Below are 22,189 nucleotides of genomic sequence, written 5' to 3'. Positions count from 1 at the left end.
AAAATCTGTGTAGTTTAAAAAAAACTGTTAAAGCACCATCTGTTTTGTAAAATGAAGTATGAACTGGTACTTTTGATGATTCTGACATGTCTATTTTATTTTGACTTTTGCTGTTATTTGTTTTAATTATGTATGTATGGTTGTAATCTGCCTTGTTTAAAGGCGGAATATAAAAATAAACTATAAACTATACTCTGCTGTGAGTGCTGTGCATTCAACAGTGCTTATCGTCCTCTGCAGAGATGTACATACCGGAGCCCACAAACATCCCCATTGAAAAGACAGATCGGAGAGGAGAGTTTGACATAGCAGCACCCATATGGCCTACACACAGTGAAAATGATATTGTCCATCATCACAGAGGTAAGATGCGTATGTAAGTGGGGTCCATCTATTCCCCTCCCACAGGTACAACCACTTTGTAGGTTGTGCACTAATCTTGTAGAATACCATTTAGTCCCTATCATCATTTCTATAGATAAATGTAACATTCACACGCATAAGTGCTTATATTCTTATTGCAGAAATGGCACTTCTGTTTAGATGCAAGGTTATAGAATGAGGGGGTATCTAGATAACATTCATTTGTTAGAATGCAAAAATATTAGGCCTAGCCTTATACTGAAAACTTAACTGTTTGGGGGTAATTCTGTTACACAGGCATTTACATGTTGATTATTTGCATAAATATTTAAAATAACATAAAATTTTATTTGTATACTGCTATACACCAAACAATTTGATGTGGTTTAACAATTCAAATAAACTGAACATTTTCAGCACAAAAGAAAAAGAAATACAACAGCCACTAGTTCATCATAAACTTTCAATACATTTAAGTTTTCAGACCATGTTTAAAATGCATAAAAGATATTGATGATCATATATCCAGTGTATCGCAAACTGTGTGCCTTTTGAGATTTTAAGTGTGCCGCGGCTCACTGGGCAGAAAGAGAGGCTCTGGCCCTGTGTCAGCTGACTTCTAACGTCACGTTGGTCACGTATCTGCCGGGACTCCTGCCTTCCTCATCTCCACACCCCCGGACCAGCAGCGGCAGCTCTGTGTGCTTTTAACTTCGGTACACAGCTGCCACTCAGCAGTAGTTCAGCCGCGGTTTCATCAGGCAGCCTCGGGGCCTTTGTTAGGCCGGCCCACATTCCATCATTGAAGCAGGCCGGCCTAGCAAAAGCCCCAAGGTTCCTGTTTCTCTTTTCTGCTTTCCTCTTTGTTGTCTGCTAATTTTCCTTCAAGCAACTGCTGTCCATTTGTCTTTTCTTCTCTCTCCTGTCTATTCCCTCACTCACATGCCTCTGACATATTAATCATTCCTTTTTAGCTCTTTTCTGCCTCTTTTATACCCTTCTTCTTCAGCTACCTATCAAATTTCCATCTTCTCTCCCATTACCCATTTCATTTCTTCCTCAGCCCTCCATTTCCTTAATGCTTACAAACGGGAAAGGTGTTTCTGATGTTATAGTGGATGATCATCTGGCATCCATTGATCACTGCATGGTACAGTTTAAAATTATGATGGGTATAAAGAGGGCTCATTCAAAAGCAATGGTTTTAGACTTTTTTTTAAAAAAACTAGCTTTGTTCAGATGGGGGATTACGTCAAGGAATTGTCTGGATGGGAATGTCTGGAAGGTGTGGAAATGCAGTGGGCAAAACTAAAAGGTATAATTGTAAGAGCAATAAACCTTTTTATGAGGCAAGTAAAAGTAAGAGGAAAAGAATACCACTTTGGTTCTCAAAACTAGTAGCTGATAAGGTAAGGAAAAAGAGGTTAGCTTTCATAAACTACAAAAGATCACAGAAAGAGAAAGACAGGCAAAAATATCTGGAAAGTCAGGAAAGCAAAGATGCAAATGGAAGAAAAATAGCTGACACGTAAAACGGGGAGACAAGACATTTTTTTAGATATATTAGTGATAGGAGAAGTGCAAAAGTGGCATTGTGAGACTCAAAGTGGAAGGAGAGAAATATGTAGAAGCTAATAAAGAAAAGGCTGAATTGGTTAACAAATATTTTTGATCTGTGTTCATGGCTGAAGTGCCGAGAGCAGGACCACAGAAGACAAATATGAATAGGGATGGAGGAGTGGTAGACCCTAATCGATTTTCAGAGGTTTGTGTTCTTGAGGAGCTAGCTAAAATAAAGGTAGACAAAGCAATGGGGCCGGATAGTGTACATCTTGGGTTCTGGTAGCTCCGCTCACTGACTATTTCAATGAGTCTCTAGAGTCAGGCGTGGTACCGGAGGACTGGAGAAGGGCAGATGTGGTCCCTCTCCACAAAGGTGGAAGTAAGGAAGAAGTAGGGAATTACAGGCCAGTAAGTCTGACTTCTGTGGTAAGCAAATTAATGGAAACGCTTTTAAAACAGAGAATGGTGAAGTTTCTGGAATCCTGTGCATTACAGGTCCAAAGGCAACAGGGATTCACTAGAAGTAGGTCTTGTCAGACAAATCTGATCAATTTCTTTGACTGTGTGACCAGAGAATTGGATAGATGGAGTGCGCTAGATGTGGTGTATTTAGATTTTAGCAAAGCCTTTGACAGTGTTCCACACAGATAAACTGAGTACCCTCGGGATGGGTCCCAAAGTGACTGCTGGGTCAAGAACTGGTTGAGTAGAAGGCGACAGAGGGTAGTGGTCAATGGAGATCGCTCTGAGGAAGGGATGTTACCAGTGGTGTGCCTCAAGGTTCTGTTCTTGGGCCTATTCTTTTTAACATTTTTATAAACGATATTGCTGAAGGGCTGTCGGGTAAGATTTGCCTTTTTGCGGATGATACCAAAATCTGCAATAGAGTAGCCATGCAGGATGGTGTGAATAACATGAAGAAAGACCTGTCGAAGCTTAAAGAATGGTCTGAAATTTGACAGCTAAAATTTAATGCTGAGAAATGCAAGGTCATGCATTTGGGCTGCAAAAATCTGAGAGAACGGTACATTTTAAGGGGGAGAAGAACTTATGTGCATGACTGAAGAGCAGGACTTGGGTGTGGTTATATGTGATGATCTTAAGGTGGCCAAACAGATTGAAAAGGTGATGGCAAAAGCTAGAAGGATGCTAGGGTGCCGCACCTTCAAAAAGATTTAAAAAAGGATGGAGTCGGTCCAGAGGAAGGTTACTAATCTTCGTCATAAGGCATATGGGGACAGACTTAAAGATCTCAATCTGTATAATATGGAGGAAAGACAGGAGAAGGGAGATATGATAGAGACGTTTTAATACCTAAGTGACGTAAATGCGCATGAGCTGAGTCTCTTTCATTTGAAAGGAAGCTCTGGAATGAGAGGGCATAGGATGAAGTTAAGAGGTGATAGGCTCAGGAGTAATGTAAGGAAATACTTTTTTACAGAAAGGGTGATAGATACATGGAACAGAGATAATGGTTACTGTGGATGGGCAGACTGGATGGACCATTTGGCCTTTATCTGCCATCATGTTTCTATAGTCACTATCGTCTCATTCATTTCCTTTCCACCCACCTCCCTCTCAGGGTTCCACCATACTCAGTATCTACCTCCCTCCATCCTTCTAACACAGCATCTGTTCACCCTTGCTTCCCTCCCCACCCTCATAGCCTGGCATCGTTCTGTCCCTTCTCTCTTCTGTCTTGCCCTGTTCCCCATGGTCCAGCATTTCTCCCATTCTCTTTCCTCATTTCCATTGTCCATCTCTCCATCATTCCCTTCTGCTACTGGATCCAACATCTCCCTCTTTCTCCCCTCTCCACCTCCTGTGTATCTCTCCTCTACCCTCATTTCCAAGTTTATTTATCACTTAATATACCGCCCATTATGGCACATATGAGTGGTTTACAAAATGAACATCTCTCTCTCTCTCCCTCCCTTGTGTCCTGGGTCCAATTTCTCTCTTCCACCTCCCTCCATGCAGCATTCTCTCCCTTCCACTGCCATATCCACCAGTTTTGTTTATTTTCCACTGTCCACCATCTCTCTCTCTCCCCCTCCCTTATGCCCTGGGTCATACATCTCTTATCACTCCCATGCAGTATCTCTCCCTCCCCTCCATCATCATGTGCAACATGTACCATCTCTCCCTCCCCCTATGTCCAACATTTTTCCATCTCCATGCACCTCTTCCTTCCTTCCATGTCAAATGCAGGATTTCTCCATTTCGCACCCCTGTCCACCTCTTTGTTGCATTTCTCCCTTCCTCTCCTCCACCCTACATCCAATAATTTTTCTTCTGTCTCCTCTCCCCCACATGTAGCATTTTTCCTTATTTCCTTTCCCTCTCCTACCTCACACATCTCCCTTCCTAAAGCATTGTTTTAACTGGTCCTGGCACCAGCAGCAATTTCCACAGGCTGTCTGCTGCTAACCTGGAAGCCTCTCCCGAACAGAAACAGGAAGTTGTGGTGGGGAGGGGAGGGCACAGGACATGGCAGAGGAAAGGATTCCAGGTTAGTGGCAGGCAACATATGGGAATCACTGCTACCTCCAGGACCCATTGAAGCAAAGCTTTAGGAAGGGAGATTCAAGACCGTGGGAGCCCAACCTGTTCCCCTCACACTAGCACTGTATAGTAGGTGCATGCTGCTGGGTGGGCCGAGGACCATAGCAAGCTATCCACTAAAATGGTCTCCTACTCCTGCAAGGCCCCTTGGTACCTTCCATACCACAGAGAACTGAAGCAGAAATGTTGAATACTGTAACGCTAATGGAAAAAATCTAAATCCCCCACAGACAGACAATCCTGGAAGGCTAATATTAAGTCATACAATACTGAACTAAAAAAAGCAAGGAAGAATTACTACGGTAACAGAATCTCCAGGTCCAACAACCAAAGTAATACTTTGTTCAACATCCTCCAAACATGACACCACCACACTCCCCTCCTCTCCAACTGCAGACGATCTAGCAAAATTCTTCAATGAGAAAGTCACTACCTTACAATGCTCGTTCCCATCAGCACCCTCTTACAACTCTCTGGTATCCACTAGAGAATGACACGGTGGCGGTTTACCCGCGGCCACCGCATTTTAGCCGCGGGTCACCCGCCGAAAACGGGGAAGAAAACTAGCAGTCGCTGCGGCGACGGGGACAAGGCCATTCACCGCCCGCGGGGCGGTGAATGGTCTTGTCCCCGCAGTGAGGCATGAAGGATCGCGCGGTCCCCGCAGCTCACACCCGCCTGCCCAATTGATTCTAGTGTTTAGCCAGCTCTCTCCCTTCTCCTCACCTTAGTTTGTAGATTTTCTTTTTCGGCGACCCGCACGCGCGGCTGCTCAGTGTTCAATCTTCTGCTCTGACGCAACCGGAAACAGGAAGTTGCAGCAGAGCAGAAGATTGAACACTGAGCAGCCGCGCGTGCGCGGCTCTTTGGGGAAGCGTGCAGGTCGCCGAAAAAGAAAGCCTGCAAACTAAGGTGAGGAGAAGGGAGAGAGCTGGCTAAACACTAGAATCGATTGGGCAGGCGGGTGTGAGCTGCGGGGACCGTGCGATCGCTAGTGTTCCCGGCTCAAATTGGAAGGAGGGAGTGAAAGGGAAAATGATTCTGGGCCAAGGGGATGAAGTCGGAAAGAAAAACCCACAGCAGGAAAGAAAGGGAAGGACTGGCAGGTGAGCCAGATGCTAGAAGCAGGGGGGGGGGGGGAAGAAAGAGGGAAAAAAGCTAGATGGGGTTGAAAAGAAGAGACACACTGGTATGGAAGAGGAAGATAGGGGAAATCTGGACACAGGAAGGTAACAGAAAGAGGGGAAATTATGTGCATGGGGCATAGGGACAGAGACATAAAGGGGACATGCCATGGGGATGGTATATGGACACAGGGGGGGGGGCAATGACAGATACATAGGGGAGATATTAGAAATGGAGAAAATAGGAGCACAGAAGCGAGATGGTTTGTGGGGATGGGACAGGGACCGAGCTTGCAGGCTCCAGTGGCTTGCACAAATTACATTGTAACGTGCCATGAAAATAAGAGGGAGGAAGGTAGATAGATAAGCCACGTGAGAGGAGCTGAAGGGTAGTAGAAAGGAACAGATGGTAAAGGAGGGAGGGAAGGGTGGTGGTGGAAAGGAATAGGACAGACATTGAAGGAGGGTGGAGAGGAACAGACCCCGAAGGGAAATGTGGAAGACAGAGTGGGAAGAAGACAGATGCCAGACTATGCGGGAGCGGAGGGAAGAAGATGGGTGCTAGACCAATTGGGGGGGGGGGGGTTAAGGGAGAGGCACAGTAACAGCAAATGGAAGACGCAGAGAGAAGACACACAGTGGATGGAAGGAATTCAATGAGAAGATGTGGGAAGCAGAAACCAGACAACAAAGGTAGAAAAAAAAATTATATTTATTTATTTATTTTTTGCTTTAGGATAAAATAGTATATTAGTTGTGTTGATAAAAATTTATAAACAAAGCCCTGCCAGCTGAACATCTCTTTCTCTAGTTCAGCAGCAGGAACTTTGATTTATAAGAAAGGAATAAGCTAAATATTACAGTACTAAGGCTTATATGGATGCAGCGGGGACGGTGACGGGGCGGTGTATGGGATGGCAGTGGCGGTGACGGGGCGGTGAAAGGGATGATGGTGACAGTGACGGGGCGGTGAAGGGAACGGCGGTGACGGGGCGGTGCAGAGGATGGTGGGCCGGTGACGGGGACAGATTTTTTCCCCGTGTCATTCTCTAGTATCCACCGACTCCAACCCCACTCTAACCGTCGCCAACTATATTCCAGCCGACAGATCCTGGACCGCCTTCGAGCTCGTATCTGATTCCCAGGTCGCCAAACTCTGCCTCAAGTTGAAATCCTGCAACTGTACCTTGGACCCTTTCCCCTTTTACCTGTATGAGAAAATTCCCACACAAGCCATCTCATCTCTCACCAAACTTATAAACTCTGCCTTACTTTCAGGCCTATTCTCTGCAGAAATGGGACACATTGCCCTATCCCCACTACTGAAAAAAGCTGATCTAGACCCCACCATACCATCCAGCTATCGCCCAATAGCAAATATTCCTCTCCTGACCAAGTTGCTGGAGTCCATCATATCTACCAAACTTTCATCTTATCTTGAAAGATTCTCCATTCTCCTACCCCACCAACATGGCTTCAGACCCAACTTCAGCACCGAATCCCTATTGGCCTCATTAATCTCAAAGGTCCAACATCTTCACTCTTGCAACAAGTTCGCTGTTCTCCTTCAATTCGACCTTTCTGCAGCTTTCGACATGGTCCATCATGATATACTAATTCTCCAACTTTCTGAAATTGGCATAAACTCAACAGTCTTAGATTGGTTCTCAAAATTCTTACGTTCCCGCTCCTACTTCGTTAACATGAATGGCTCCTCATCCCTCCCGTGGAAACCAATTTGTGGAGTTCCTCAGGGTTCTCCTCTATCCCCGATTCTCTTCAATGTTTATATGTCCTCCCTGAAACTCCTCCATCTGTCCCCCTTGGAAACACTTTACACTTACGCCGATGACATCCTTGTCCTCCTCGAGACCGACTCTAACCTCACCAATCTCTCTGAGAACATCTCCTCATGTATATCGAACCTCCAATCCTGAGCCCTCACCGTACAAATGAAATTAAACAAGACCAAAACAAAACTACCGTATTTTCGCGGATATAACGCGCGCGTTATACGTGATTTTACGTACCGCGCATACCCCTCGCGCGCTATATGCCTGAGCGCGGTATACAAAAGTTTTTAAACATAGTTCCCACCCCGCCCGACGCCCGATTCACCCCCCCAGCAGGACCGCTCGCACCCCCACCCCGAACGACCGCTCGCACGCGCTCCCACCCGCACCCGCATCCACGATCGGAGCAAGAGGGAGCCCAAGCCCTCTTGCCCGGCCGACTCCCCGACGTCCGATACATCCCCCCCCCCCGGCAGGACCACTCGCACCCTCACCCCGAAGGACCGCCGACTCCCCAACAATATCGGGCCAGGAGGGAGCCCAAACCCTCCTGGCCACGGCGACCCCCTAACCCCACCCCGCACTACATTACGGGCAGGAGGGATCCCAGGCCCTCCTGCCCTCGACGCAAACCCCCTCCCCCCAACGACCGCCCCCCCCCAAGAACCTCCGCCCGTCCCCCAGCCGACCCGCGACCCCCCTGGCCGACCCCCACGACACCCCCACCCGCCTTCCCCGTACTTTGTGTAGTTGGGCCAGAAGGGAGCCCAAACCCTCCTGGCCACGGCGACCCCCTAACCCCACCCCGCACTACATTACGGGCAGGAGGGATCCCAGGCCCTCCTGCCCTCGACGCAAACCCCCCTCCCTCCAACGACCGCCCCCCCCCAAGAACCTCCGACCGACCCGCGACCCCCCTGGCCGACCCCCCACCCCCCTTCCCCGTACCTTTGGAAGTTGGCCGGACAGACGGGAGCCAAACCCGCCTGTCCGGCAGGCAGCCAACGAAGGAATGAGGCCGGATTGGCCCATCCGTCCTAAAGCTCCGCCTACTGGTGGGGCCTAAGGCGCGTGGGCCAATCAGAATAGGCCCTGGAGCCTTAGGTCCCACCTGGGGGCGCGGCCTGAGGCACATGGGCCAAACCCGACCATGTGTCTCAGGCCGCGCCCCCAGGTGGGACCTAAGGCTCCAGGGCCTATTCTGATTGGCCCACGCGCCTTAGGCCCCACCAGTAGGCGGAGCTTTAGGACGGATGGGCCAATCCGGCCTCATTCCTTCGTTGGCTGCCTGCCGGACAGGCGGGTTTGGCTCCCGTCTGTCCGGCCAACTTCCAAAGGTACGGGGAAGGGGGGTGGGGGGTCGGCCAGGGGGGTCGCGGGTCGGTCGGAGGTTCTTGGGGGGGGGCGGTCGTTGGAGGGAGGGGGGTTTGCGTCGAGGGCAGGAGGGCCTGGGATCCCTCCTGCCCGTAATGTAGTGCGGGGTGGGGTTAGGGGGTCGCCGTGGCCAGGAGGGTTTGGGCTCCCTTCTGGCCCAACTACACAAAGTACGGGGAAGGCGGGTGGGGGTGTCGTGGGGGTCGGCCAGGGGGGTCGCGGGTCGGCTGGGGGACGGGCGGAGGTTCTTGGGGGGGGGCGGGCGTGGGGGGGAGGGGGTTTGCGTCGAGGGCAGGAGGGCCTGGGATCCCTCCTGCCCGTAATGTAGTGCGGGGTGGGGTTAGGGGGGTCGCCGTGGCCAGGAGGATTTGGGCTCCCTCCTGGCCCGATATTGTCGGGGAGTCGGCGGTCCTTCGGGGTGGGGGTGCGAGTGGTCCTGCCGAGGGGGGAGAAGAATCGGACGTCGAGGGGGGGCATCAGGCTTTCAGGATGGGGACAGGACTTCAAGGGGGGACAGGCAGACCTTCAAGGGGGACAGGCAGACCTTCAAGGGGGGACAGGACTTCAAGGGGGACAGGCACGGAGAGGCGGGGCAGTGCACCGAAAGTCAGGGCGGGTGAACGGTGAGTCGGGGCAACCAGAGGAGAGTCGGGGCAGTGCACCGAAAGTCAGGGTGAGTCGGGGCAACCAGAGGAGAGTCGGGGCAGTGCACCGAAAGTCAGGGTGAGTCGGGGCAACCAGAGGAGAGTCGGGGCAGTGCACCGAAAGTCAGGGTGAGTCGGGGCAACCAGAGGAGAGTCGGGGAGAGCGAAAGGAGAGTTGGGGTGGCCAGAGGAGAGTCGGGCAGCATGCGCGTTATATGCCTGAGCGCGGTATAGAAAAGTTTTTGTACATATCATCGTGATTTCTGCGCGCTATACCCCTGTGCGCGTTTTACAATGGTGCGCGTTATATCCGCGAAAATACGGTACTTTGGCTTGGCCCAAAATTAGATAAGCTACCCACCCTCATCCCACTGTCCTCTGGCACCACATTGCAGCTTGAACATTCATGCAAAGTTCTGGGCATCATCATTGACTCCACACTGTCCTTCAATGACCACCTCAATTCCTTAGTAAAAAAAAATGCTTCTTCAATCTTCACATGTTAAGGAAAGTGAGATCCTGCTTCCATCATCATCACTTTGCTGTCCTCATACAATCCATCATTCTTTCCAGACTGGATTACTGTAACTCCATCTACTTAAGCCTGACAAAGAAAAGCCTTCACAGACTCCAGCGGATCCAGAACACTGCGGTTAAACTAATCTTCGCAAAAAGCAAATTTGACCACGTCTCCCCGCTTCTGTCTAAGCTTCACTGGCTCCCAGTAATTCTTAGGGTTCACTACAAATGCGCCTACCTAACCTTCATATCTCTTCACGGTATCCTGCCTCCCCTTTTTCCACTATCTTGGAACTCCTCTAATCCCAACACCACCAGATCCACTCAAAATTTCAAACTATCCTTCCCCTCTTTAAAAGGCATATCCCATGCAGGAAAATTAGGGACTTCCCTCTCCTTCAGGATCATTGAACTCTGGAACAGCTTTACTACCCCACTTCGGTGCCTGACCTCCCTCCAACTCTTCCGAAAAAATCTGAAAACTTGGCTCTTCTCTAAAATCCAATGACCCCTCCCTCATCGATATACTAATTCCCTCTAAACTTCTCTTTCTAAGTCCTTCTACTTTTCATTGTGGTTTCTTTCAATACCAATTCCTGTAAACCGTGCTGAGTTCTACTTCTGTGGAGATGATGCGGTATACAAACTTAAGGTTTAGTTTAGTTTAGTTAGTTTATGTGAGGTCAGTGCGGCTGCAAAGGTTGCAAGGGAGGCAGGGGCTTCAAAACTGAGTCCTGTCCATTGGTTTCCCTGCTTGGCTGTGACTCAGTGGATGGGATAGGAAATCAAGGGGGTGAGCATGTTGCACAGGGTACATTTACAGTTCGGGACAGTCATGCCCACCTGTGTCCATCTGTGACTATGCTCCTGGTGCTGGGGGAGATGAGGAAAGCAACTTACTCGTCGGCCCAAGTGGGACAGTTACCACTGCAATCAAGATTTAAAGATTCTATGCAGAAAAGGTTAATTCTGTGTGACTGGGGAATTCTGTGGAAATTCTGTGCTGCGCTGTCACTCAGAATTCTGCCAGGAGTGACAGATTTCCTACTGAGATGTGCCAAGAAACGTATATCATCACCTCAAAAAATTGTAGGTTTGCTCAGGGCTGAACTAAGAAATAGACAAATTAGGCTTGTGCCTAGGGCCCAGATGTTTAGAAGGAGCCTCTCAGATGTTCTAATTTTTTAACTCTAAAGGGAAAGTTTTGTTCAAGTAAGTCACTTTATGACAGAAAGAAGGGTGTATGTATGTGTGGAGGAGAGGTGGGAGAGTCCACTGAGATCTAGCTGCTCATCTCATCTGTTGTGCATTGACCTCCAGTTGTCAAAAGGAGTAGGCCATCAGTGTTTCACATCTGCTGCTTCCTCCCTGATTTTGGTCTGCAATCAACCATTTCTGAAAATTTTAAATTATGGTGAGGGGGCCCATTGTACATCCTGTCCTGGGTTTGTTTCTGACAAGGGTTGAAGAGGGCAGGAGCAGGATGCTTATCACACTGCTAACAACTACTCACATCAGTTTTCTGTTTTCAGATATGAATCACCTTCAGGTGGAATATCGGGATGGTAGTGTACCCGGTTCTAGTGAACAGACCTCCCTGCACTCTTTGGCTTGGGTGACAGTCCCCATCATGACAGCTCTGGTTCTTATAATAGTTCTTCTACTTATCAATCATAAGAAGCAGTGGATACCAGTTCTCTGCTACCGAGCTCCAACAAAGGTAGGAAAACATATAGCCCTCTTCAAATAAATATCTGCTAGTGCCACGTACATGTTAATTCATTTTTATCCTTTTTCAGTGAGAATGCACTTTGGAGTGTTTTGATAAGGAAACTTTCTCTTCTTCCTTTGAGCTTCTATCTCAATCAAAATTAAGCTCTTACAGTAGGAAGAAATGATACCATGATCTTTTGTTCCACCCAATTTCCAGTCCCTCTGGTCTAAGCCACCATCACAGTGACAGCCTGTTGATGTAGTTTCTGGTTAATTCCATTATTCTATATATGCAAAGCTGTGGTCAAGATTGAGGAGGAGGAGTAGCTTAATAGTTAGTGCAGTGGGCCGCAAACTAAGTTCAATTCCCACCACAGTTCCTTATGACTGGGCAAGTCGCCTACCCCTCTATTGTCCCATGTACAAAATAAATACCTGTATATAATATGAAAATGACTGATTGTAATCACATAAAGGCAATATATGAAATCCCATTCCCTTTTTTTTTAATCACAGGGCTATAGAATTTCTTGCCTCCACATCACCAGGTCTTGCCCTCAGGTTAATGGGTGATCAGCAGGAGGCCTACTTGAAATGAACTGGTGGTCTCATTCCAGCTTTTGATGGAATGTTGTTCGCATTATGGAAGCTACTATTGCAGTTTGGGACTAATGAGTGTGTCCCCAAGACAGTCTCAGCAACCTAAACAAAGACCATACCAGACCACTTGACCCCAAATCCCTTGAACAGAGATTTGTAACATACTGGCAGGGTAGTGTGGTAAAGTTCTCTCTACTGCCTGTTATACCTGTGACATGAATATATAGGATGCTGGTGGTGTTGTTCTGACATCCATTACAAACACTAGATTCAGAACACTTTTCTTGAACCATAGGAATGAAAAAGATATGTAAATCTGAATTTAATGAGCACACACAGCTGTAGTGTTTCCCTTAGCTTAAAAGAAACTCACAGCAGAGGTGCAAAGTGATTTTATATAATGGCAGGCAGCTCCAAGGGTGCTTTGAAACATAGCAAAGATACAAGGGAAACATAGTTTTGATCTCTTCATTTCTCCTAGATAAACTATGAAGTGGGGCGGGGGCTGCAGCCTTCCTTGCTCATGCTGTTTATTTCAGAGGAGGAGATGTCTTTTTCATCTGCTGTGTGGGTGACATTAGAGTCAGCACATGTCTCCTGCAAGTTGGATATTCGAAAGAGACAAGAAACCCCTGAATAATATTCCACGCTTTCTTGTGTCCTCATAAACCTATAGCAGTCATTCTTTGTTCTTCTCTTTCAAACAGCCTTCATGCCTCAACAACCAGCTGGTGTATGTGGACTGCAAGAAAGGCACGATGGTGCAGGTGGACAGATCCCAGAGAATGTTACGGATGGCAGACCCAGACTCTAGGTACAGTGGTTTCTACAGCATGCAAAAACAGAACAACCTACAGGCGGACAATTTCTACCAGACAGTGTGAAGAACATGCATTTGCGCCCCAGGATTTACAAAAAGAAGAAGAAGAAAGAGACAGAGAGACTAAACCTGCTATTAAATTCAGCTAGAATTGTGCACTTGCTTACTGGATTGTGTGACTCCATGTACAGCTCTGAGATTTTCCCAGGACAGGCTCTGGTTTCTGCATTATGTCAGAACAAGCATTCCCATATTACCTTGCGATAACCGACCAAGTGTTTTCATAGAACCAAAGTTTTAAAAACTTGCTAAGATGTATCTGCTTGTATCATAGCTGTAGAGATTCTTTTTTTCTGGGTGGGTGAATGGGAGGGGGGAAGGATTTGCCAGGGAAAAGGAAGTGATAGGGAAGGGGTTAAAGGAAATGGTGGAGAAATAGCTGGGAAGGGGAGGGAGGCAGAAAGGTGGAACATCATGGGGAAAAAAAACTTAGCTAGTCAGCTCAGGCCTCACAGAGAAATGGAATGGGATAATGAATGAGGGGAAGAAGAGAAGAAAGTCCAAGGCAATAAATAAAAACTTGCCAAGTATTAAAGACACAGTAGCTTTTCTTGCTGCTCTGAACCCCATAGTCTGATCCATTTTTAAAGAAAAAAAAAACAAACTAGAAAAAAAGAGCACCTGAAGTTTTGAGCTGTTACGATACATGGGAAATCGCGCCTTGAGTAGACCCTGCCACACAGGAGCAGGTGCTCACAGGCACCTATTGAAACTGCAGCAGAAGGTATCTCTATGCTGTCGGGGTGGGCAGGAGAAGACTGTAGGAGCAAATAAAGATGGCAGCCAGACAAAAAAACAAGTACAAAAAATAAGAAGCACAGGGTCATTGAGGTTATACAAAAGCATAACAAGTCATGCTTCTTTTCTTTGTCTTTTTCTTCATTGTTATTCCTTTCTCTTTTCTTTTTTTCTGTCCTTGTCTTTCTTTTTTCCATGTCCTCTTTTTTCTTCTTCTGATTGTCTCCCTTCTTTTTTCTGCCTTCTTTTTTTTTGTTTCCTTTTTAGCCTTTCCTTCTTTTCCTTTTCATTATTTTCCTTCCTTTTCTTTTTCGTCCTTTTTGAATTCTTTCATTGTCTTTCTATTTCCCCACCCAACAAAGCTGATCAGACAATTATTGTTATTATTACTGTTATTTATATAATGCTACCAACTCTATGCAGCACTTTCCAGGCATGCATTGTAGACGGCACCAACAGAGCTAGTGTGTGAGGCCTAACTAGATTCTCAATATCACATGAGCACTGGATCTCCAACAATAGTTCAAGAGAGAAGGAGAATGCAAGAAATCCATGTGGTTCAAGAGGATATCCTTTTATTTTTTTAGTTATCAAAATTATATTTTGATGTTTTATTATTCATGTTCACCCACTTTAATCTCTAGTTTTCTGTAGAGTTCCAAAAGATGAAGAGATATATTGAAACTATTCTCTGTTAGATAAAGATCTTACTACAAAAAAAGTGTGACTAGAATCTGGTTGATGTGTTTTTTGGGACGGCTTGGGATGCAGGGGTGTTTTTCAGTTAGGGGGTTGCTTTATTTTTATTTACAGTTTTATGCAGGTTAGAAACTGCTTCCGTACTAGGAAGCTGCTTAATTGTATATTATTCAAGCACCTTTTTTGAAGTTCAGAATTAAAAAAACAGAAAAAAGCAAACAAATTTAAACTTAAGCATTATAGGAATATTTATGTAAATATATTGCGCTAAAAACTGACAAAAAACTATTTGTATATAGATATATATATATATATATATAAAAATATATATATATATAATTTTCTATGGGGTTTTTTTCCTGTTGAATGTATTTTTATCCAAGAAAGAGAGAGGATTTTGCTCGATATTGAAACAAACAGAACTGGCATTCCATATATCCTGAGCTTAATAATAGTTTCTGAGCTTGGGAGGGGAGAGGAAAAGACAGAACAACTCATTCTACCTACAGTTTTATTTCAGGGGGAGGATTCATGAGTACACATGCATGTACATTGTGGACATCTGGGTGGGTAACATCAGTAGTAAGATTGTTCTTGCTGCTTGATATATTGAATTTTTGTTAATATTTTGTGGATTTTTTATTTTTGAGGGAGGGGAGAAGTGTTTTAAAGTGTTTGGAATTTTTTTTTTTCTTTTCTTCTTCTTCTTCTTCTTGGCCTTGACAAGGCGTTTAAATGCCCACAACAGCTCTGCACAGCTCTAAGCAGCTGCTTTGTAGAAAACACATGTCTTGTCTTTATTGTTGGTTTTTATTTTATGATTTGCTTTTTTATGAGTAATTATTTTAAAGAACTACTGGAATATTATCCATAGTAAGCTGGAAGTTTATTGAAGTTTGCCTCAAGTATAATATCATACCTTTAACTGTACAACTCTAAAGAGATCATTTTTTTGGACAGGTCTTGGCACTTTCCTACCGGCTACCCATTTATATATTGCCTTTTTCTTCTACAAATGTTCATCTTGAAATACAGATACCCAGTATGCTTAATGTGAAAAGAAAAGAAAAAATGTATTTTGTTTTGTAATGCAACTCTCAAGTATTGTTGTAAATACTTGGACAAAGCTTGCTGAGTTTAAAAAAAACTGAAAAAAACCTAATTTATTGTTATGACCTAATTTATTAATTTGAAGATTAACAGGAAAACAATTGTTTTGTTTAAAATAGCAAACAAGGTTGTTCTAGCTGTTTGTATCAGAGTTTTAAAAAAATACACTCCAAAGGGAGACATTTGGTTTCAGAAAGTAAAACAAAGGGAAAAAAAAAAGTCTCCTTATCGTGTAAGAAATCTGATGTGACAGTAGGCACTTCAGTTGATCTTGCTTTCAAAATACCTCCAAAAAATTGTTTCCAAAACAGATTTGCTTGTCTTCAAAAATTGGGGTTATCAGTATTTTGCCATCCGAAAATAAGAGAATTGCTTTCAGATTTTTAAGATATATGGGATGTTAAATGTTCTAAGAAAGAAAGAATGTAAATTTAACTGAACCCCTGGGGAATGGCAACCAAAGCTAAGTTGGATCTGCCCTCATAGCACAAAAATGTTGTCAAGACAAACCCATCCATTCTCTGCTTGAGAGAGAGAGAGCAGTTTTTATCCAAAATAAATTTAAATGCTTGCTTTTTGTTTCATGATCAAGGCCATATTCAGAAGAAAAAAATTATATATACTAACAGGATGTAGAACATGGTGTAAAATGTTTTTTGTTTGTTTTTAATGAATTATTATGATTTTATTATTTCAAAGATGATATGATTTCTCCTATGTGCTGTATCCATTACACTCCTTCACTTTGGTTCCTGTTGTGCTCTTGTAAAAGAAATACAGATTATGGTTTCCTGAATAAACTATAAAATACAGTAAAATAGATGCATTTGTGCACTTTGGAGTGCATTGCAATATCGCAGTTTGCTTGTTTACCTTTTTTTTAAAAAAAAAATTTAAAAACCTGTAAAGCGGTTTCTTGTAATTTGACTGGCAGCACAATAAAAAAATAAACACAGTGATGTGTACTTTTTTGAGCTTGCTTGTTTTAAAATGTTCAAAGATGTCCTATCTAGAAAGAGCAGGATCAATAGTTAGCTGCCGCACTGGTTTCTGTGGATGGGCAGACTAGATGGGCCATTTGGCCTTTATCTGCCGTCATGTTTCTATGTTTCTGTCGTAGCTAAAAAATGCCCAGATATTCAGCGCTGGTATTTGGATAGTGACTGGTGTTGATTGTCTGGATAGAGCTGGCCATGCTGGTGCTATCTGGATATTGGTGATATTCAGGCCATTATTTGGATAGCTAACTGGATAAAGTAAGGACACCCTCCTATCCCCCAACCAGCATTACTCTTACCTGCTGAACAAGCTACCAGCGATCCTCCGTGTAGGGCTGGTTTGGGGCCTTGATCAGCTGCTTGAGCATTCACAGATGCTCAAGGCTCCACATCAGTCCTACACGGAGGATCACTGGTAGCTTATTTAGTGGGTAAGAGCAATGCCAGTGGGGAGGTGTCCAGTAGTGCTGCCCGATTCAGGAAAAAAAAATTTGATTTGATTCAACCTATTGAATCGATTTTTCGATTCAATTCAATTCAATTTTCCTGCCCAATTGGGTGTTTTTTTTCAAACATCCTGGTAGGTTTATTTTACAGGCTCTTCACCCCCTTTGCCTTCTCCTAACCACACTGGCACTGTGGTGTAAACAAAATAAACAAACAAAAAGACTTTTCCTCTCTATGTTAAATCCTAGCTCACATTTGCAGTCTAACACCAGCTCTGGCAGGATACACGTTACAAATCTGACATATTGTAATCACAAAACAGAAAATAAAATGATTTTTTCTACCTTTTGTTGTCTGGTCATTATTCAAATCTTGTTGGTCCCAGGCTCTGGTTGTCTTCTGATAACTTTCTTGCCAGAGTCTCCTTCTTTCTTCTTTCTCCGTGTTAACCATCCATCTTCTATCTCTGTCCTCCCCTTCCGTTTCCCTTCCCTCCCCCGGAAGTCTGGCACCTTTCCTTTTTTTTGTCTCCATCCACAGATCCACCTTTTCTCAACTACCCTTTCATCCAGCATCTCTCCCTCCTTCCCCACCACCCCAGGGTCCACCATCTCTCCCTTTCTTTTCCCAACTACCCTCCTATCCAGTATCTCTATTTCCCCCTCCACTCCATCCCTTGTGTCCAACTTCTCTCCCTTTCTGTTCCTTCCCTCCCTAAATCCCATTGTCCACCATCTCTCTCCCTCTCCTCTGTTTTTAGACCCATTATTTCTTACCCCAAAAGTCCGGCATATGCATGTCTCTTTGAACACCCCCCCCCCTGTGTACTTCTCCCCTGAAGGTCTGTCTCGCCCTGAAGGCCTGAATCACTCCCCCTGAAGGCCTGCCTGACCTCCTGAAGGCCTGTAGCACCATCCCTGAAGACCTATGCCACCACCCCTGAAGGCCTGCCCCCCCCTTGTTGAAGGCCTGCACCCCCCCAAAGGCCTGCACCTCCCCCGAAGGCCTGCCTGTCCCTCCTGAAGGCCTGAACTAGCACACCTGAAGGACTGTACCCCTCCCCCCCCCCCCCCCCGAAGGACTACACACACATCCGGATGGCCTGCGTGTTCCCCCTGACCTCCCGCACATCCATTTACCTCATTTCAGCAGTCTGCAGAGAGGATCGCTTATGTTAGCGATTTCTGCAAGCTGCTATAGGCTTTGGGAGCTGTATTCCCTCTGCCGTGGTCCCGCCCCTCCTCTGACATCAGAGGCAGGATCGTGGCAGAGGAAACAGCTCCGAAGGTCTATAGCAGCTTGCAGAGATCGCTAGCACATGCGATCCTATTTGCAGGCTGCTGAAATGAGGTAAATGGATGCGCGGAAGGCCAGGGGGGAAGCTGGATATCAGCACTTCCCTACTAACCCTCCCCTCTCACCCTCTAAAGCAGGAGCAGCAGCAGCCGGCCAGCAAGAGGCTCCTGCTTTGGGGGGGGAGGTGGGAGGATCAGTCACCAAATCAGGAGACTGATTTTTTTTGTTTTAAATCAATTTGAATCGATTCACTCGAAGTGAATCGGTGAATCGATTTGAATCGTGAATCGGGCAGCACTAGTGTCCAGGTGTCTGACAGTAGGTGTAGTGCTCTGATTTGAAGCACTGCTTTCTTAGTCGGGGGTGGGGGTGTCTTAGAGCAGCTGTAGTGCGCTCTAATTTGAAGCACTGTTTCCTCAACCGTAGTCTGTTCATGGAAGCAAAGCATAGACTATTGTTGGATAGATGATTGGCTAAAGCTTAACTAAATGCTTTTGTGGAACAGCAGCAGATTATAACTGAAAGATTAACTCTAGATAATAACTGTTGTACTTATTAATATGGGTAGTTTGAGAGATACGTTTATCCTTTTTTATACAGGACAGCCCTCTGCTAAATCTAATTTACAACTTGTAAACATTTTATAGTGGATACATTTTCTTTTCTGTTTGTGTACCCTGGGATAAGCGTACTATACAAGGCAGACATAAGAACATAAGCAATGCCTCCGCTGGGTCAGACTTGAGATCCATCGTGCTCAGCAGTCCACACACATAGACAAGTTGAGCTAATGAAAATATATAGAAACGTATTAAGTGGTTCTTTTCCTCCTGTGTTTTAAAGTATTTATTAATGTTGGTGGTTTTAGGGATGATACTTTCATCCCTATTTATACATGGAACCAACTGGGTATCTCTTATATCACAGCATTATAAGGCAATGAATATGTATACAGAATACTGAGTTGTAGGATAATTGGAATTTAATATTTCCTTCATACTATACTCATAGAAACATAGAGTATGATGGCAGAAGAGAGCCAGCGGCCCAACAAGTCTGCCCACTTAAGAACCCTCCCTCCCTGGTGCCCCTCTTTCATGCACAACTTTGTAGCCCTCCCACCAGTTTGTCCCATCGACTTTTGAAGTCAGGTACACTACTGACCTCGACCACCTGGCGTGGAAGTTTATTCCATCGATCAATCACCCGTTCGATGAAGAAGTATTTCCTGGTGTTACTATGAAATCTCCCCCCCTTAAGTTTTAGCGGATGCCCTCTTGTCGTCATGGGACCTGTAAGAGAAAAGATTTCTTCCTCCACCTCAATTCGACCCGTGATGTATTTGAATGTTTCTATCATGTCCCCTCTTTCTCTGTGCTCCTCGAGAGAATATAAGTGCAGTTTGGCCGGACGTTCTTCATATGGGATGTCCTGAGACCATCCTAGTGGCCATTCTCTGGATCGACTCCATTCTCTTCACATCCTTTTGATAATGTGGCCTCCAAAACTGGACACAGTACTCCAGATGAGTTCTCACCATGGATCTGTACAACGGTAGTATGACTTCAGGCTTTCGGCTGATAAAGCCCCTTCTGATGCAACCCAGCATTTGTCTTGCCTTTGCTGAAGCTTTCTCCACCTGATTGGCAGCTTTCATATCTTCCCGGATGAGAACTCCCAAGTCCCTTTCTGCAGTGGTTCTTGCTAAGTTTTCGCCGTTCAAGGTGTATGTTCTGCATGGGTTTCCGCTCCCAAGAGCAACTGAGGTTATTTTGTCTGATCTGTACTATCAATAGTTTGAAATCTTTTGAATTCTTATGAATAATGTATATATAAAAACAATGAAAGAGAAAGATTTTATCAATGATTTTTCAGGGGACATGTCAATTAAATTTTGAATAAGTGCTTTTTATATATTTAAATGAGCTGCTTATAATACAAGTTCAACAAATTACATAGAAATCAAAGAAATACACACATACATTTTTAATGAGTTTTTTTCACCCATGATAAGATTTTGTGCCCTAATGTGTTGCATTGATACTAAGGGCTCCTTTTACTAAGCTGCACTAGCGTTTTTTGCACGGGTGCTAGATGCTAACACCACCATTGAGCTGGCGTTAGTTTTTACGCGTAGCACGGGGGCAGCATGCGCTAAAAACACTAGCACACCTTAGTAAAAGGAGCCCTAAGGCAGTTATATCAATGGCAGGTTATGACAATGGCAGGTGTAAATGGTCATGCCTAAGTGCACCAAATGACATGTATAACTGATGGTATTCTGTAAGTTACCCGTATTACTTGGTTACTGTATGTGCTAAATCACTTGGTTACTGTATGTGCTAAACCCCTGACAAAATAACCTTGTAACAAAATAGCCCTTGGCAAAATAGCCCCTGTAGTTTTTCAGCTCTTAAAAACTAATTCATCTGTTATCCTGAATCATGTATTATAGCTAATCTTTCGTAAACTGCATTGAACTTTATGGTAATTGCAGTCTAGAAATAAATTCTTATGTTATTTTATGTAACAAAATAGCCCTTGAAATTTCTTCTCTTTCCATGTCTGACGTCATTTTGTTTCTGTGTTCCTATTATCTGATGTCATTTTCTCTCTGTGTCCCTATCTGTCCTGTCCAGTATCTCTCCTCTGTGTTCCTGTTCAGCATCTGCCCTCTTAGTGTCCCTAGCCACCCCTTTTCCAGCATTACCCTGTGTCCCTGTCTCTATTCTTAATCCTTGCCTAGTATCTCTTGTCGGTGCCCTGTCCCCCTCTTTCCTCTTTCTCTCACACCTCGAGTCAAACATTTTTCCTTGTCTCCTGGCCCCCCCCCCCCAAGTGGTCTGGCATAACTTCATCTCTCTCCATCTATGGGTCCAGTATCTCTCATCTGTTGCCCCTGCCTAAGACCAACTCTGAGCAAGTACTTCAGCTCACAGCAGCAGCAACAGAGGGACACACAGAAGCAGCAGTAGGAGACAGCAGAGCACATAGCAACAGTGGCATGGGTAAAACAGTTGAGGGTGGACCTTTTGTCAAGGGATCACTTGTTGGGGCCAAAATTGTGGGTGGGGCCTTTTCTCGGGGCTATATTGTCAGGAGCTTTTTTGTTAGGGCTTTTTTATCGGGGCTATTTTGTGTTCAGGCTTTTTTGTCAGGGATAATTTGATCTGGTACCCTTTAGGCACTACTTTATAGAATAGTGCAGTATTCTTCACTAATTTTAAAGCAAGGGCTGTTATGGGTCCAAAAGGGCTGGAGAGCCAGCAAATATCTTCCTACTTGGGGCTATGATGCCAATAGCACTTCTCAACATTCATTCCTACCAGAACACCTGACGTTGGTCACACAATAAATGCTATGAGGTACATAATCGAAACGGAAATACATCTAAAAATCTGCCTAAATCGGCACTTGGATGACTTAAAAGACAGGTCGTCCAAGTGTCGATAATCAAAATGGGTTTTAGACGTATCTAGAGGCATCTTAGGCCTTATGATTTTCACTTTGCGTCCAGAGCAAAAGGCATTTTTCAAGGAGTGGTTAGGGTGGGAGGTGTGCTGATCAAACTTAGTTGTACTGCAGTGATAATCGAAAGTTTGATGAGACTGGTTAGATGGAACTTATATTTAGGCAATCTAAAAACAGGTATAAGTGCCCAGAAGGTATTCAAAAAGACCAGATAACTACTGTAGACACAAAGTACAGACCCCCACACACTCCTCCAGTGATCACTGACCCCACACACACACCGCCATAAAAA

At 45.0% G+C, this 22,189-nt stretch overlaps 1 protein-coding gene across 1 annotated transcript in view; it reads left to right on the top strand.

Annotated features, from left to right (window-relative positions):
* CRIM1 (cysteine rich transmembrane BMP regulator 1) overlaps positions 1–16,640 on the top strand; it is a 1,144,468-nt gene extending 1,127,828 nt beyond the window's left edge. Inside the window, exons 15-17 of the mRNA XM_033937787.1 lie at positions 241–363; positions 11,478–11,665; positions 12,966–16,640. Coding sequence (XP_033793678.1) covers positions 241–363; positions 11,478–11,665; positions 12,966–13,142 — 488 coding nt within the window. The 3' untranslated portion in view covers positions 13,143–16,640. The remainder of the gene's footprint in view (positions 1–240; positions 364–11,477; positions 11,666–12,965) is intronic.
* Positions 16,641–22,189: the final 5,549 nt, after the last annotated feature.

This window comes from Geotrypetes seraphini, chromosome 3 (genome assembly GCF_902459505.1).
Source record: "Geotrypetes seraphini chromosome 3, aGeoSer1.1, whole genome shotgun sequence".
Classification (NCBI taxonomy): Eukaryota; Metazoa; Chordata; class Amphibia; order Gymnophiona; family Dermophiidae; genus Geotrypetes; species Geotrypetes seraphini.
Note: the sequence above shows the minus strand (reverse complement) of the source record. Positions and strands in the feature narration are given on the sequence as shown.